Raw genomic sequence first — 18,956 nt, 5'->3', positions numbered from 1 at the left:
GAAATTTTGACTTTGCTTCCAGGCAGCAGCCAACCATGAGAACTCGTGCCCCATCATATCACTCTACATAACTGTCTGATAAGAGTATAAAGTGTTTCTACATACAGTTGGGAATGTATAACTTACTAATAATAAGATAATATATATATATATATATATTAATTTGCACAGGACAACATGAACATTCGGAGGGTTCTAATTGGCTGTTTGAACTTTTGTTTATAGCCGTGAACTGAAAGTTGCTCTGCGTGAAATATACTCCGTTATGCCACCCATACATGGTACGATAGACTCTGTGCGTTTAAAAATTGGGTTAGTCTGCGTTGCTATGCATCTAAAGAGGGCAAAAGCCAATTCCTCGCTAAATAGACAGAAAAAGCCAGATACATCCAGCAAAAGTTATGCGGGGTACACACCAGGACGACACGCTCACGATGCATATCGTTGTGTTTCTACCGACCCGCTCACAATGACGCGGGGGGCACGATGTGCACCGTGAGCGGGTCCGATCCGATGGCGACCCGCACCCGGAAGTATGGTTGTTATTCAGATCCTACCTACTGCAGGTAGGATCTGAATAACGACCGACCGGTTATTGGTCCACACCAGGACAGAAAAGGGCCCAATCACCACACAATCTACATCCAATCGGTCGGAATTGGATCTAGATTGATGGGATCGGAACCTTATAGTCCTGGTGTGTACCCAGCATTAGATACACCCTAAATTCACTCACAGCAATCACCCAATCAGACAAAAACAGCTGGATTTGCACTAAATGGTGGGCTATGACCTATTATTCACACTTCCTTGCTGATGAGGTTTTAAGCTCATTGGTAACTAATGACGATCGATTGTGTTCTCCAGTTATCTACATACTAGAAACAGTTTCTTCTTCTGTGCCCTCTCTTGGGGTATTTTAACATCAATGTACACAAAAACTTGGTCTAATCAACATACGCTGTAGTAATAGGATGGTTATGAAATGTTGTCTTATACCCAGTATCCGCAGTGAGCGTATATCCTTTACTTTAAGGCACTTGAGAGAGTTTCCAATTAACTTTAAGAAGCAAAGTAATATTTAAACCAAAATTCCTAGTTGACTTGAGTTGCAGCAGTCCAGAAAGAGCAAAGTTTAATTTCTGTTTTCTGTGAGCTTTCTTTACGATATTTTATTTTGAAAAACCATGTTTTTACGGATTGGAAGGTGTCCCGCAGGTTTGTTAAAATAGTTTTCATTTAGCGATTTTGTAAGGGAACAGTTAGATATCAATGTGTTGATTCTGACTTAGAAGCTAAGGCAACAAAAAATAAAAAATTAAGTAACTTTGCACCTTGGTAAAGCCATATTTAAACTGCAGGTGGGGCAGATTTAAAATATGTAAATACATTTATATTTCAGAGGGCTTTGTCGTAACTCAGATTTAAATTGCAGTGTAAATAAATAGCTGTATCGCATTTGTGGGATACATGTAAAAACAGCCAGTATTTACCCTGCATGTAAAAAGAAATACAAAAAAATGCATTGCAACTTGGTTTGTGCCAAGTGCAGTTACTTAGGTTTGGGTTTTTTTTTTGTTTTGATCCCAACTTAGTCAGCCCCAGAGTTGTGTTTAAAATGTGAGTTTTAAAAATGATAGAATGTTTTACTTTGATTCTGCCTGGTATGTGGTCGAATGGTTGACAGGCCCATTGGTCTACAACTGAAAAATGTTGACAGTTAAAAGGTTGACATGAGTTTTTCACCATTTTAAAAGAAAAAAAATATTTGTTCATACTTTACCATCCCAGTGGACATAAGGTAGATTAAAAGTCTGCCGAGCGCAGCGCAGCTCCGTGCCTGAAGCATGGCGAGTCACGTGAGGAGGCGCAGTACGTTTATACGGTGTCCATGTTGACTTATGTTGAAATAGACACCCCAAAAACATGAAAAACTAATTATAGTCCTTTTTCGTGTCAACCATTTAATTGTCAACGTAATGCTTGTACCGACCTTTTCACCCTGTCGACCTAAGCTCTGTCAACTATTATTGGTCGACCCTATGTGACCCATACCTTCTCCCTATATGATCTGAAATAAAACTATTTCTTTATTTACATGAGATATTATTTTGTATGCGCTTACTTGAAATCTCTTTACCTTGTCATATTTGCCATTTATAATAAGTCTGTTATGCTGCTTTCACATTGCCTAAATGTTTGAGACACGGTATTTAAAACGGTATATTAACGTTTTAAACCCCTTTCACACTGCACATACATACCGGATCTCAAGCAGGTTTGCAGTGTGAAAGCAGGACAGACAGTAGCTATAAGACAGCATAGTGTATATGTAATGAGCCGCGCAGTGCACGTGTAATGAGACGCTCATTACATATGCACATATGTAAAGAGCGCAGTGCATATGAATGAGCCGCTCATTACATATGTGCATATGTAATAAGCGTCTCATTACATATGCACTGTGCTCTCATAGCTACTGCCTGAGTCCAATATACCTGTTCTGAGCCATTCACAATGCATAAAAACTGGGTCTGAACCGTGTAGGACTTTTTACCCGTTTGCAAATACCGGTAAATGCAGACTGGCGCTTTCACACTGCAGCTCTAACCGTTTTAAAAGGCTAAAATATCGGCAATATACGGATATCGGTTAAGGGCTGCAGTGTGAAAGGGGTGTATGTAACAGTTTTACTATTGAGGTTTTCTTTTTGAATACTTTTATTTACCTGTATAAGTTTTAATCATCCTCTCAGACATATTGTTTTTTTTTTTTTTAATAAGCCGTATAACCTCAAAACTGTTGTAAATCCTTTTTACCTGACAGAATGGGAATTACTTGAAACTGTTTCAAGCAATGTTAATTGGATTGCCTTGTTTCAGGTTTGGGGAAAACATATGCATTGGCCTTTGCTGAGAGAGGAGCCTCTGTTGTAGGTAAGAATGACAAACACTACACTTTTGTTTCCCTCTCCTGCTTGTTGTGAATGTGACCTTTGATTTATAGATACAGACATAAGTTTTCAAACTCAGAGTCCACAACTAATCTAATTTTTTGATCAGACTTTGAAGTCTGGGAGCATAGTACAATACTTACTAAAATGTGTTTTATTAACAGGAAAAGGGCACATAATAGCACCAACTTTCACCTATATAATAAGCTGCATACAGCAGATTTAGCCATTTATTGGGCTCAATCAATACTGATAAGAATTCAGCCCACCAGTTCACTATGAACTAGTGACATCAGCCCTGCAAATCTATGCCCAGTCGTTAGGGTTATTTACCATTAGCAGAAAGTGTGGCTCTACAGTTCTTATGTATGTGTACATGTGCTGCTTCTACTCTACCTACCACACTTCATACTCTCTGGAAACACCCCATAAAATCTGCTGTTGCTTAGGCTGATAATTCGCGAAATATGCATAATTGATAGGTTTGTAACATTTGGGGCGAATGTGATATATATAATGTAACAGGTTCGCCGTTCAGACAGGACACAGCAGGCATGAATGAGCAGCAACAGAAACAAATACCCTACCCATTTTCATTAATTACTCATACATACTACATAAAATTTCCTCACTTGCACTGAGAAAGATGTGCACAATTTTGGTTACAAACGTATTTATACCTGCTGGCCCAAAAGATGGTGAGCAGTGTTATCTGGGCCTATTCAGTTCTGTTCCACTGTTGAAAAATCCGTCCTGCATCCACTCTGCACACATAGGGGCCGATTCAGACCCATTTGTTATGGGCCAAATTCATCCGTGATGTTCCAATGTTCAGGGTTTGCGCTTTCGGGAACGAACAGCTTCAGCGTGTTTCATACTCACCGATCCATTGGCCCAAGGAGGGGAGGGGAGGGAAGGGGGTGTGCAGGTGGTGGTAGCAGGAGAACGCCCAACGTTTTATGGGCATCCTCATAGAAAAATACTGGGTGTTCCCCTGCTAATGCAGGCGTAACAATGCCTGCTTGGGGCGGGCGGCTGACATCACATGACCTCAGCGCTGCCCCAAATTTGGAAAGCAGCCTCTAAATGAAAACTCAGTCCAGGCTTTTCATTACCAATGCCAGAAAAATTACGATTACACGCAGCCTAGCGAATAGGCTTGAATCAGGCCCATAGGGAACCCCCTGCACCTTCAGACTAGTTGTGGTCGTCCCTTCTACTTTATTTTGTGCATGGGGGGTGGTGGGGGTTATTTATGTTATTTATTTATTTATTTTTTGCTCTAAAGCCGGGTCTGTTAAATGTAACCATAATTAACCCTTTGAGTGCCACATGACTTTGTCAAAGCAAACCTTTTTATTCATCTGAAGGACCTGTACTTTTTACCTTATATAGGAAATATGATCTTTTTTCACACAACATTGTTTATATAACAAATTTGAGCCACGCTGGCATTTTTTTGCAGATATTTTGCACAAAGGGTTAAAGATGGATTCAAGAAATGGCATTAACAACTTAAATGAGTTCTGGTAATATGGTGTATTAGCTCCAGAAAACGTATCAGACGTGTATTCTGGAAGAAGCCGTGTCTGTAATGCCGCAGCTGTTCTCTCATATGTACCTGTAGTTTAAGTAATCCGCTCTTTGATGTCACACTAGCTGTTTTTTAAAGCATTAAACTTTCATGAAGGATACATGGAAAGCAATGTGACACCTGGTGCTCCCAAGACCCATTGAGAACCAGAGATAGTTTCTTTGCACAAGCTTGTTAAATGGATAGAAAGCAGTGGCGTAGCTACGTTTTGGGCGCCCCCCCATCGCCGCCCCGCCGAGCACCCCTGCCCCGCCGAGCACCCCTACACCGCCGCCCATGCAAACCCCCCTCAATCCCCCGCAGACTTACCTATCGCGCTGGTCCCGGCGGCTCCGTTCTTCTGCTGAGGACCACCAGAAAATGGCCGCCCCCATACAGCAGACAGTTTCAGAGAACTGTGTGCTATATGGGGGCGGCCATTTTGTGGTGGTCCTCAGCAGAAGAACGGAGCCACCGGGACCAGCGCGATAGGTAAGTCTGCGGGGGATTGAGGGGGGGTTTAACTATAGCACCGCAGCCCCCGGCGCCCCCACATGCACAGCGCCCCCCGCGGTGGCTGCGGTGCTATAGTTATGCCCCTGATAGAAAGGCCAGAGTGTATATAAGGAAACAATGAATGCTGCAAGAAGCAGGGTCAACCCAACATACTACACATACTGTAACAGATCTGGCAGTGTGGCCAAGTATCCCCCTGCGTGCATGTTTGAAAAGGCGCATGTACTCGTGGATTCCTCATTTATGCTACAGTACTTTGGGGGACTGTCCTTGTGGGGGATGTCCTTGAGGGGGGGGGGGGGGTCATTAGGTTGACCCTATTTTGTATGACAGACCTTATGTCAACACCTGAAATAGGTTGACGTGGCTAAAATCGACAAGGTTGGAAGGTTGACCCAAGCATTAGGTCAACAATGGCAAGATCGACAGTCAAAAGGTTGATATGAGTTTTTCACTTTTTTTTTGTGCCGACAGGCGGGATTTAATGCCCTACCATCCACTACGGTGAGGAGGGAGAATAGTTTGCAGAGTGCAGCGAGGGGACGCAGTACACTTTGACGATGTCCATGTCAACACCTGGGACAAAAGCTTTGAAAAACACAGGTTGACCTTACCATTGTCAACCTAATGCTTGTGTTGAACTTTCAACCATGTCGACCTTATTCATGTCAACCTATTTCTGGTGTCGACCTAAGGCCTGTCGATCTTCAGTAGTCTATATTGGGTTGACTCAGTGACCCATACCCCCGCAGTTCCACGGTTATATCACTCCTGGGGTGTGGCCAGAATCCGTGTAGATACTGGGATGCCTGCAGGGACTGTGATGGCACTGCCAGCTTCTCAGTTACAGAAGCTGAGTGCAGCAGTGTGATGTCTGCAATACCCAGCTCCAGTCACTGCAGGGGAACCAGCATTTTGGTATTACTCCCTTGTTTAGAAAAATCCCACATGACTGCAAATGCAATTACCTGCAACACTAAATCGGGATCATAGCCATGACTTCATTTTGTCTCTCAGTCTTACTATATCTCCTGTGTTTTGCCTGTCCGTAGTTTCACATTGTTTCTCCTTTTGCTTACTTGTGCCACACACAACTCCCGTCCCACATCTGCTTGTGTTTCACATGTGTTCCTCGTCACATGTACCATGTGGGTTAGTCACATGATTTGGTGATTTCAGCAAATACTTAGCATAATGGTAAAGGTAAAGTATTATCACTATGTAGTGGTACTGTAGCTGCCAGTAGTAGAGTGTTGGAATGTAATGGAACTCTACACTACACATGAAATGTCACCCCCCCCCACCCACACCTTTCTGTTCCAGTTTATGGCAGTTTGTTTGGGTGTAGATCGTATTGTTGACCCGACTTAGGTCGACAGTCATTAGGTCGACACCGTTGGGTGGACAGGGTTCTAGGTCGACATTTTTTTTTTTACCTGAATGTCGACACAGTCAACATGGACACAGTTGGAAGTCAACCGCAGCCCCTCGCATCGCTCGTTAGGCTGCGCTCGGCACACTATTTTATTCACCCACCACGCCCTAGTGGATTGTAGGGCATGAAATACCACCTGTCGGCTCAACAAACATTGAAAAAACCCATGTCGACCTTCATCCATGTCGACCTTCATCCATGTCGACCTTCAGCCATGTCGACCTTCATCCATGTCGACCTAATGACTGTCGACCTAAGTCGGGTCGACAATACGACCGTATGCCGTTTGTTTTGCTCATATTTTTTCCCTGTGATGCTTCATTAATATCTGCTTTGCTTGCATACAAACTTATGTATTGCTGGTACTTGGTAATCCTAAATAAAATGGGGGTTTGTCACACTGCCCCTCATTTTTCCTTTTAATACATTTTTTTGTTTCTCACCATATATTGACAAAAATTCATCACATTATTTGTATTTGTCATAACAAAGAAGGCCCAGAAAACCAGTTAACTCCAATGTACTCTTCCTACCTCAAAAATAATATTTTATTTATAAAATAAATACTTTATTATGATATGTAATTAAAAAAATATTATGTAAAGTCCAATACCAATTGTCAGGTTTCAAAGGGTATATATTTATACCTCACAATATTTAATAATTCCCTATATTGGGAATATTCTGAGCAAAATATGTAAATAAAAAATTTAAGATTGTGTAATGAAGAAAAGAAAGTGCAAAAAATAATGATTTACACTGTCTGTCGCATAATTGTGTCTTATTTCTCCTTATCAAAAAGGTTTCTATTATTTGTGAAATGCTGAGTTGCATGTTAAAAGGTCCTTTTAGGTTAGTTTTGTTAGTTTCTTCTATTAAACGTATATTGGTCAATATGTGAATAATCAGACCTATGTTATACATCTTTTAACAAATGGGATATTCCTTTTGTACATCTTTTAACAGGTAAGGTATTCCATCGGAGCAAAAATATTTAATATTTAATCTCCAGGTGTCTGTATGCCAAAAAATCCTATACAGATGTAGTTCTCTGCAAAATAGTTTTTCATGTCTCCTGCACTGTATACTTCACAGGTCAAAATTTTGGGGTCACTCAGACCATTTCGTTTTTTTACAAAAAACTGAATTTTAATTATCAAATGAGTTGCAAAATGAATAGTCAAGACATTGGAATCTACCTGCCTGTTGCTTGCCTGGGTGTACATGTCTTGTGCTCTTTATTGTAAGTGCAAAGTGGTTTATTAAATTAGAAGCCAAAATAGTCAATTATACCCCTTTTACGCCAAAACGCTGGGTGCGATGTTTGGACCCAGCTTCAACCTGGGTGCCACCCGGCGTTTGTTACTTTTTACACCGGTCTGTCCCGGCAAATTTCACCTGCACGCCCCCCCTTCAGAGGTGGTTCCTGAGCCAGCGCTTGGAGAGGACATCACTGCGGCTTTTGAAATGCCAGGGACGATAACAATGAGGATGGCTACATGTGTATGTAGATATTCCTTTAAAAAACAGACGTTTGCAGCTAGTATAGTCATTTACCACATTAAGGGCGGGATGTATTAAAATACATTGCCGCCCTTCGCCGGTTGTCCGCCGTGATGCCAGCGCATATGTACTATCATATGCGGCTGGCATCGTGATGTGGTGATGGAGCCCCCCCCGCGATACCTGTACTCTGATGTGCGGGGGTCCATCACCTCCCTGCCGCCTGGCTCTCCCCTCACGCCGGGGACAGCTAAGCAGGCTGTCCCCGGCGCCTCCTCCTCCCCCCTGCAGCCGGAAGGATGTCCGGCTGCTTCACTAGGGGGAGGAGGGGTTTACCTTCCGGGGTCCAGGAGGACCCTTCAGGAAGGTAAGCCAGAGGGGGGGTCGGCGAGGCGGCGGGTTAATTTAATGTTCTCTTCATTGCAAAAAATAGTGCTTTTCTTTAAAAAATAAGGAAATTTCTTAGTGACCCCAAACTCTTGAAACGATAGTGTATGTAATGAAAAATTATAACAAAATATTAGAGTAGACCCTTGAGTGGGAATAATTGTAACAAAATGTTTTTTTTCTCTTTGGTTCTTACACACTAGGCAACTGCTCAGTTTACTCATCTTTGTTAACTTCAGCTTGAAAGATGCCCTGTGTGTATGGTGCAGCAATTAGCGGTGAGCACTAATTCGTGCTCCCGCATCATTGCTAGCCCGGCCGTTTATCTGCAGGTATTACCAGCAGATGAGCGGCGGAGTGGACAGTTTTCCATAGGCTCCCGAATCTGGATCACTGCATGTGATCCAGATTCGGCCTCATCACTAGGGAGTCTTTCACCTATTTCTATGATTTTCTATAACTTTTCAGTTTATTGTTTCATGTTGATACTGAAGTTTATTTCAGTTTTATGTTTAACTGATTCATCAGCATTACAAGCTTTGCTACTGTGAGAACTCACTGGCTCAATGATGTTAATACAGTTCTAAGGTTACATTTTATTGAACAGAAGTTGAGCCCACAAAATGAATGCTTCCACAGTTTGCATGTGACAAGTTCTCTTTAGTGGCTTGTCCTTAAGGGGCCTACATACATGGAGATTTGAGCGTTCTGAGCAATACTAGATTGTTCAAAACGCTCAGCACACAGCGAGTCAGCGCTGTGTGCTGAGCGATCTGTCAGGGCTAGTGTTCTTTGATGAGAACACTGGCCCTGGCCTATTAATATCCAGTGTGCTGGATATTAATTGCCAGGCGATAGCGATGCACGTCGCTATCACTATGGCCCCAACACACAGAGCAATGTTGGGGCATTTTCTAAGCGATCTAGATGGATCACTTACAAAATGGCCCCTAAATTGCTGCATGTGTAGGCCCCAATAGAGCGTGAAAGAATTAGGGGGGAGGAGCTTGTGTGTCCTATAAAGATAACTTATCACTTGCTGACTGCTTAACCCATGGTCAAGAAGTCTCCCCCAGGTGGATGAAGGAGATGCAATAAATGATTGCTATTCGGTTTTGCTAGGCTAGCAAATAGTTCACTTTTTGCAGTATATAGTTACTTTAGCTCTGTAAGCACCACTATAGATGGCAGGAGAGAGAACAGTTATAACAAAAATTGGTACTTAAGTAATATCTGGGCGCCCAATTTTTTTTCATTGTATTACATCGCCTCGCATGCAATATAGTGGCATACAATTAATGCGATGCGATTTTCCATTGTAAAGACCTGATTTTTAATTGTATAGTCACCCATGGGTGATTTCATACCCCCACTATCCAACTACGCATGGAGTCGATTTTATATAGTGTGGCGAGCCACCATGCCCGAAGCGGGGTGCAGAATACATGTAAAGTAATCCGCGTCCCCTCGCGGGGTGCGCTGCGCTCGCCACGCTTCGGGCTCGGTGGCTCGCTGTGCTCGCCACACTATATAAGATCATCTCCATGCGTAGTTGGATAGTGGGGGTATGAAATCACCCATGGGTGACTATACAATTAAAAATCGGGTCTTTACAATTAAAAATCGCATCGCATGCCTTAAGTAGTGTAATGCTATGACGCCCAGATAATACACAAGTACCCAAAAATTTAACCCATCCAATTAGACGTCTGCACTGCATGAGTAAAGACCATTACATACTTGCATGCTGTATATCAAAACAATCAGTGTGAAGCTTTTTTCCCAATGAAGTACTGTACATGTACTGTACCTGCATAAGGAAGCTTACTGTAATAAGCCCTACTGTACTTCTGACAGCTGCGCGGCTTTCATATACCTTAAGGAACTCACTATATAAAGTATTGGGCTGTTTAAGCAGTAAACAGCACAAATGTTGTTCTTGTTTTTTGCACCTTTGCCAACAAAGATGACAGTGAGAAAGCATCTGAGAACTCCGAGAGAAATAGAGAATGTAAAAGGCAATCTGAAAACTGATGGAGAATCTATAAAGTGACTTGGATCAAAAGGAGTTCCGCACACAGTTCTGCATACTTCAGAGCACATGAGCGACTGGCAGAGGCGGCTGCTTCTAGCTGCATGATCCTAATTGGACAAGAATATACATTTCATAACGAGAAAGCAATGATTATCCTACACAAAATACTGCGTTTGTAGAATGCAATAAAAAATACTGCGTTTGTAGAATGCAATAAAGCACATATACACATATAGATATGGATATCCTAGCTTATATGCATTGGCACATGCAGTTCTGTCACTTACCAATATAAATATAAGCAATATACCTTTACAAAGCACTATAAAACGCAGTACAGACGTGTCCTCCTAGATCTAGCTGCAGTACGCCGTGCAGTGGGAGATGACTGTTAGGAGTGAGATGACCTGTCCCTGCCACTACGCATCTGTTTATGCAGATAATGCCTCCTAGATGAAATTCAATGTGGGTAGGATGCAACGGGAGACTTAGGGGCCGATTCAGTCCTGTTTGCACTGGTCCCAATTCGGCCCTGTCCCAATGGTGGTGGTCTACGCATGTGCAAAACCCTGCAGCGAGCTCCTTCTGCAAATTTTTGATTCGCCGGGGCACTCGCTGCCTGATTGACAGACAGGAGGTGTTCCGGGGTGGGCACCTGGCATTTTTTGGCTGTGCCCACAAAAATTGTGGGCGCTCCCATAGAAATGGTGAGCATGCCCGTTGTAATGCAGGCATGTCCCTGCCTGTTCGGGGCGGGCGGCTAATGTCACATGAAATCCTGCCTTACTTTTTAGAGTGAACAGAGGGAAAAATCATTTGATGGTGAGTAACCAAAATGTCTACACCAAGGCAGGATCACATACAATATATTGCACGCGGTCCTTTTGCATATGATATATACTATGTGTTTGCCATTTCCCATTGCTGGGAAGCTGTAAAGAGTCAGAGGTCGGGTGATCAGTATGTTTGATCTCCGATGCGCAAGGGACCGTGCATCAAATTGGATGTCAAACACATGCGATTTGGACACTTTTCACCCAATTTCTCTGCCTGATCCATAAGAATCAGGTGATAAGTGGCTCAATCGGACTAGCTTTACTATTATAATATGCATTTTATTTTATGTCGGTAAAGTGCCTTGAGTCCTGTTGGAGAAAGAGCTATATAAGTAACATTATTATTATTATTATTATTATGCTTTAAACCAGGCATGTCCAACGTTGGCCCTCCAGATGTTATGAAACTACACATCCTAGCATGCTTTGCCACAGTTTTGCTATTAGAGAATGCTAAAACTATTGCAAAGCATGCTGGGATGTGTAGTTTCAAAATATCTGGAGGGCCAACGTTGGACACTCACCAATAAAAAGGAGACAGTGGAGGAGGTACCACACCAGCTCAGTATCCTGACGAAGCCGTGAGGCGAAACTAGTCGATGATCTGAAGGACGTTGGATCCCAAACAGTGCTGTGCAGGACACCGCACACCACTTATCTGGGAAAGTCTGCCGGCAGACCCTCAACCACTGCAGCACTCCTGGTAAGCACCACACTTGGATTACAAATTGCACTATTTCAGTACAAAGACACAGAAGTACTTTTAACCCTTTGGAAACCAGAGCAAACCACAAATAACATTGCTGAAACTTTTAAAAGGACATATCCCCTTTAAATGTTAAATGTAAGTTCGTCTTGTTTTGTTATACCATCCCCATGTGTATACCGGTATTAGCATAAATAATTTCTTTTATATATATATGAATTTTTTTGCATTTAATTGTACGCTATTCTTTTATTGAATTTTATTATTATATATACATTGAATAAATCAATATACTTCCAACTTAAACTCGTAGAGTTTTTTTGTAGATAGAATATATGTGAGTTTTGCGCAGAGTATACCCCATCTTTCCAACGTTGGACATGCCTGCTTTAAACCAAGATCTTGAAAAAGTGTCCGTTGCCAGGAGACTAAACACGTTGACGCCCCCTCTGGTCTCTGGTGAATTGGCTGATACTACAGCAGCAAGCCTTCCACCTCTCCAGCCAGGTCCCACTTTATGCTACATCTGACTGCCTACCGGGACTAGTTTCACAGGCGTTCTATCCAGACCCTGCCTGCTATTCATCTGCGAGCGGCCGTCCATACCGTTCACCTCTGCTGTAGACAGAGCTACTTTATTGACTCTGGCGACTGCCACATTCACCGCTTGTCACCTGGCAGACTCCTATACTTAAGCATCTCACCTCAGTGGTGATTCTCCCACATAACGGACTGCAGAGCAGGTAAACTATCCAAATATTAAAACCTGCACTACAAACGGGAATAATATCCTTAAATCTGGAATACCTCAAGTAGTTATATTTAACCATTTACCTGTGTAATGAAATTATGGGCTAATAACCATTCTCCAACACCTGCTACCAACTAATCAGCCCAAAATAATATCCTTGCTGTCGCTTTACTAACAGTTATCGCCTTTATTTTTATTTATTTTTAAATTGCTGGGACGCCAGCTCTACCAAACAATTTTATATATATATATATATATATGGATATATGCAGGATGGCACTCTGGAAGATGCAATGACAAGGGTGCAGGGTCCTTAAGGTTAATTAAAGACAGGACTTACCCTAGCCTCCGAGAAGGAAAGGAATGGACCAGCACTCACAGTTTGATGAAAAAAGAAGTAGTTTGTATTAGCAGCTTAAAGCATAATGTACAGGCAGGCTGACCCAACAGCCCAACCGGTTGAAACGGCTGTTGGGTCAGCCTGCCTGTACATTATGCTTTAAGCTGCTAATACAAACTACTTCTTTTTTCATCAAACTGTGAGTGCTGGTCCATTCCTTTCCTTCTCGGAGGCTAGGGTAAGTCCTGTCTATATATATATATATATATATATATGTATGTATGTATGTACTTTGGGAGACCGCACTCTCACAAGATATTTTGAAGTAAAGTCAGGGGTGCCCACAAGAAATCCATACTTCACAGCATGAACACTATTTGTAGTCCAAAATTCCTCAAATCGAGGAGTAAGCACTCTCCTTATATAAATCAGGCAATCCAGGTAAAAGTTAATTTTCATTTATTCATCCATTATATGTGCATTGTGCCCATTTTTGCCCCGACGTTTCGGTCCATAAGAGGGACCTTTATCAAGGAGCCTGCAGTCAGAGGAGACAATATGCAAACAACAAAGTGAGTGCATGCAATCACCGCCACTTACAGAGTACACAATGGCTATAAACATCAGAAATAAAATCACTTACATGGGTCATGAAATCAAAACGATAAATCGATCAAAATATATATATATACTATACCAAGATGAGTCTTGTGTTATAATTGAAATATTGGACCTAATTACTATAATATTTGACGATTTCTATAGATGTAAATTTCAGCGCTGTGACTTTCCTTTACGAAAATATACTACAAACCTAGTAGCAAAAGTTTGCGCAATTATTAATATTTAAAAATAATACGAATTGCTTATAACCAGTAACTAGCACTGTGCAAAACGTCATTTTCTGCAGGCTTACCTGAATTATAAATTGGGGCATCTATCATTCTGAGGATGGATATATAGTATGTCCGTAAGAATTTTAAAGACTGTTGTTGTGTTGCTTAAAATATGCGTACAAAATGAGTGTTACAGTTGATTCTTATACAGATTAAATAAATTCATCAAATGGCCATTTTCTGAGCAGAGTTCATGCTGAGAGTTGCCTCTGGTATAAGTCGTCAGACATCCTTTATGTCCCTTTTGTTTTCATTGCCGTAGCAACCCTTTTCCACGTAAGGCTCTGCTTGTTCCATTCCTCAAATCTTTGCCTTTATCCACTTGCAGCCATGTGCTGATACCCAGGTGAAGAAAAAGCCGTCGGTGATGCTAGACTACTCATTTTAACTAATCAAGCAGCTGGAACAGGGTGCATAGTAAACTTCACATGTTTATTATGCTTGATTCCTGCTCCGTTGTGATGCAGTATATATTTCCTCTTCCTCCCCCTTGGCAGCCATCACCTGTGGGTTTCCTCCCTTCTGGGTAGTACTTTCCTACCGATGGAGCGCCTCTGATTCTTGGCCAGAGATAGCCGGCGCAGAGGCGCACCAACTGACTGGGACGCTTGTGCGTCTCACACGCACGCACATCCCAGTTTCTTTAGGTAGATGGGCATGGATAGGGGGTGGAGCCAGCTCCTTAGCCACGGGGCGCGCGCGAGTGTCTCATGCACAAGTGCCCCCCCCCCCTGGCGAGAGCCTGCTCCATCTGTATATAGCTCCTCCTCCTTTGCCTCTGTGTCTTTTTTTTTTTTCTTTGCCTATTGGGTAATGCATGGAGCAAGAGCATAGGAAGTATGTGGAGGAATAGGTGGCTTACCCCGGGAAGACTGGCTTTCCCGCCAACGCCAGGTGCCCTCCGACGGGGTAGGGAAGGGTACCCGTGAAACCCGGAAGACGCCGCAGCAGTGAACGCTGGCTCCGGGCGGTGACTGCATTGGCAGCACGCTCATAAAAATCCCTATACCACCAAAATTAACCGCTGCAGGTGTAAGGAGCGGGACTTGTGAGCAGATCTTTATTCTTGTACAAGAGCTTGTGTCATTTGTTCTTAAATGAATTAAGTATGTGGCTCACAGGCCAGGATGGGCTGTAAAGTTTTTTGCATGTATGTTTCCAGAGGGAAAGTTTTTTAAAGTGCTGGTCTGTTACAGTCCTTTTGAGGAGGTATCAACTGACTCTAATGAGGAGTTAATGGCTGAGGCTATGGAGGAAGAGGATATAGTGCAAGATGTACAGATGTGGCGCCTCTCTTCTCTGCCCAGCACCCTCCAGATCCCTTTCACTGGCGAGCACCGGCGATAGGGACTGGGACGCGCGCGCGTCCCAGTATCAAGGCGGCTGGGGTGCGCCTCCCTGATGGTCTCAGCCTCAGGGAGACGCTGCCTAGTTCGGAGGGGACCGGGGGGGGGACTGGCAGTGGGGGTTAGGCTCCGTTGCCACAGGGCATGCGCGCCCCTGGCAGTAGCTGGTGATGGAATCGCCAGCCCCTGCAAAGATGAAAAGAGCTACATCTGTATCAGAGTTTAATTACAGGACTTGTTGTTTAGTGACGAAAGAAGGAAAGGTAAAACCTTCCCGTTGTCCCAGTCTCTCAAAGACATAGTCATGGATGAATGGAAGCACCCTGCGAAAAGGGTAACGGTACCCCTTAAAATTAATAAAATGTACCCATATCAGACTAAGTAATGACATGGGAGGAGCTGCCTAAAGTCAATGCAGACAACACTTCCACTTGAAGATGCAAATATTTTAAAGATCCAATGGAAAGACGCATTGAACTAGGGTTAAGGAAACAGCATCTAACCACAGGGGCAGCATTAAAACCAGCAGCGTCGATAGCAGTGACAGCCAGGGTACTTAGAGGATGGTGTCAACAGCTTGAAGCTGATATGCTGGACAGGATCAAGAGATCGGAGCTACTGAAAGGTGTACAAAATATCATCCAGAATTCATTTTCGAGGTCAAAGAGGGAGAGGGCAAGTTCTTTCCACGCCAGAACTCACAATGACGCCACAAGTTTGGAGGTAGGTGCCAGGTTGCTGCAGTTCAGAAGCGCCAGGCAGAGATCCACAACTGACAAGTAGGTCTTGGAAATTGTGAACGAAGGATACAAGATGGAATTCAGCAAAACTTATAGGATTTTTTTTTTACAGAATCCCCAGTGCCAGGAATTATATAACCGGTTATATAACAGATGCCAGTAGCATGAGGGGCGAGCCACCACACACAATAAACGCATCCAGTTACAGTACATACTGAGGTATCCACTTTGGAGTGTGACACACAGGGGCTTGGGACGCCAGCCCGCTGTAGCACTTTCAAGTGACTGTGAGTTGTTCCAGGCAGCATGCACTGCTGAGGACAACTCGGCACCATTGCACCAATTCAGATAACACTGCTTTTTTATTATATACCCACTGTTTTTATAATAAATTACTGCCACTTTATATACATTCTGACTACTATCATTATATCAACAGTTTCCTACATAGGGCCAAGGGGATTTACAAAGAGGTTTAGCGCTGTATACTTACTACTATATCACATCCAGATAGATTGTTTGGACCACTCAACAAGCCCAGCAGCACCCTCACTTAGGAGAAGATTGAGCGCAATACTCTATCTAAGGCTGTGTACACACAGGGGCGATTTTGTCTAATATCACGGGCACCCGCAGCACACTTGCACACGCCTCTCCCCCTGCCGCATACATTCATAACAATGGAAGAGTCTACACCCCCTTCACAATCACACGCCCTTTTGAGCTAAAATATAGAATGCCACCTAACTAAAGTATAATCCAAACCATATTTCACGCAATAAAGGAGTCCACGACGGTGTGAAGAGTGCCCGTAGGGCGCGATGAATCACCTAGTATATTTATATGTTTTGCATGCTACAATGTTTGCTACTTAGTTGTGCTATAACCTATTCCTTCTACCTAGTGTACTGTAAGTGGATTAAGACCCAGAAAGGAGGAAAAACTTAAGACAGGTCGGAGACCAGTGATCTGAGTTCTATTTTATCTGAGATTTTATATTTATTTCTTTGCGAACAAAACAAGTGCAACTTTGTGTGTACACTATAGAAAAACTAGAATGATTTTTGCAGATTATCGTTAAAAATCGGCCGATATATCGGATGATCGGTTGGAAATCGGACAATCGGTCCAAAAATCGTACTAGTGTGCAAAATTGTGGGAAAAAATACACAGCATGGAAATCATGCTAGGTTTCTTATGCTGTGTGGTGTGATAAGAATAGGTGTATGAGGACACATCTTGGGGTGTGTGTGTGTGTAATATAAGCACAGTTTGGGGTCTCCATAGCCAAAATGCTTGGGTCCAAACCATTTTGGTTATTAGATTATTTTCCGTATTTTGAAATATTTTCATACCATAATGCGATCTCAGGGATGGGATCAAGGACTAAACACAGAATGCATTTATGTTTTATATACACCTTATACATCGAAAAAAACACACACTAGAAGCAGCGCTTAAACTACAATGAATAGACCTTTTTGAATAAAAAAATGTATATTTTACTATATTTTAAAAATCACATTAACATTTCATCAACATACATATACATATATCATTTAAAAATGGCACTCTCAGTATATGAAGTAGGTCCACAAATAACAGTGGCTTTTTGTGATTAAAACCCAATATATATTTGATGGGTTTATCAGGACTGGTATTGCCTTTACCTCTGTTCAGAATAATAGGGAAACAGGGATTTCTTGGTCCTCACTATTTGTACAGCGTCGCTGGAGGAGTCTACGAAGGTAAGTAGGAAATATACAATTTTTCTCTGGTTGTGGGGTCCACAGTGATCACTCAGAGGTGGTGGGCAGGTGGATACAACAATGCAGATGTTAATGTCCTCTTACAGGTGATAGGCTGGCATCCATATGCACCCGTAGGTAACGATGTAGGATAAGGGGGAAGGGCCACAAAGGATCCTGGATGAATTGTCCTGGAAAGACAGTATGCTCAAGACAGGTGGCTGTGGATATTGGTAGCTCACCTGGAGGAATCTGTCAGATCGATATCCCAATTGGATGAAGGTGGCAGTCCAATATTGGTTTTTCCAAAGTGGACGGATCCAATTGTTCCCCAGAGTGGTAGTGGTACTGAAGGGTAAAGGGTTGGTTCCTGATTCAATCCTGAGGTGGCAGGCTCACACAACGCGTTTCACCACTGGCTGTGGCTTTTCCAAAGGACCTTTGAAAGGCTCCCACTCCCCTACCATCGTTAAAGATTGATCGTTCATGTGTAACCATTTGTACAGTCATTCATTATTTGACACCAAATTGTTTGTCCAGGAGTACTGAGGAAATCGTTAACGATATTGGATCATTTCCCAAATCTATCCATGTGTATGCACCTTTACACACTTGCTGGGTCATTCGCAGCGAATAGGGAGAGACGGAGGTGGACGGCGGGGACTGGGGAGCACCCATGGAAATGCCCAGCATTTTATGGGTGTCCCCATGAAAATGCTGGGCATTCCTGTGGGTTTGCAGGCGGCTGACATCACAGGATGTCAGCCGCCTGCCCCTGTCATCGGGCAGGCACGTGCAAATAAGTCAGTCCAGACTGACTTTTATTTGCGAAGGCCGGAGAAATCATTTGGGGACTATCAAATGATCTCTACTGCTCTGGAGAAATGCGAGGGGGATGTGTTTTAGTTACACATCGCCTCGCATGTTGCCGAAGGCAATCGTTGGGGGGGGGGGGGGGAATTGTGTATGGGCGAATGGCGTCTCTGGTGCTTGCTAAGAATAAGGAGCTCGTCTATTTCCGTCCTCAGCTCGCGGCCACGCCCCCTTCTCACCGCTCGGTGGCCAGGACATTGAATCCAGACTGCCGAGCTCCAGGCGAGCAAAACGAGAACGGGACAGGGGCACGACTGTCGCGCTAGCTCGACAGCCGTGCCCCTGACATTGAATACCCCTCTCTAGATCTTTTGCACC

The 18,956-nt window shown here is 43.1% G+C and overlaps 1 protein-coding gene across 1 annotated transcript in view; it reads left to right on the top strand.

Annotated features, from left to right (window-relative positions):
* The window catches only part of HSD17B4 (hydroxysteroid 17-beta dehydrogenase 4), a 258,525-nt gene that overhangs the window by 1,134 nt on the left and 238,435 nt on the right, over positions 1-18,956 (top strand). The window contains exon 2 of the mRNA XM_083151604.1: positions 2,883-2,936. Within this exon, the coding sequence (XP_083007730.1) occupies positions 2,883-2,936 (54 nt within the window). The remainder of the gene's footprint in view (positions 1-2,882; positions 2,937-18,956) is intronic.

Source organism: Crinia signifera, chromosome 1 (assembly GCF_055691185.1).
Source record: "Crinia signifera chromosome 1, ASM5569118v1, whole genome shotgun sequence".
NCBI lineage: Eukaryota > Metazoa > Chordata > Amphibia > Anura > Myobatrachidae > Crinia > Crinia signifera.
Note: the sequence above shows the minus strand (reverse complement) of the source record. Positions and strands in the feature narration are given on the sequence as shown.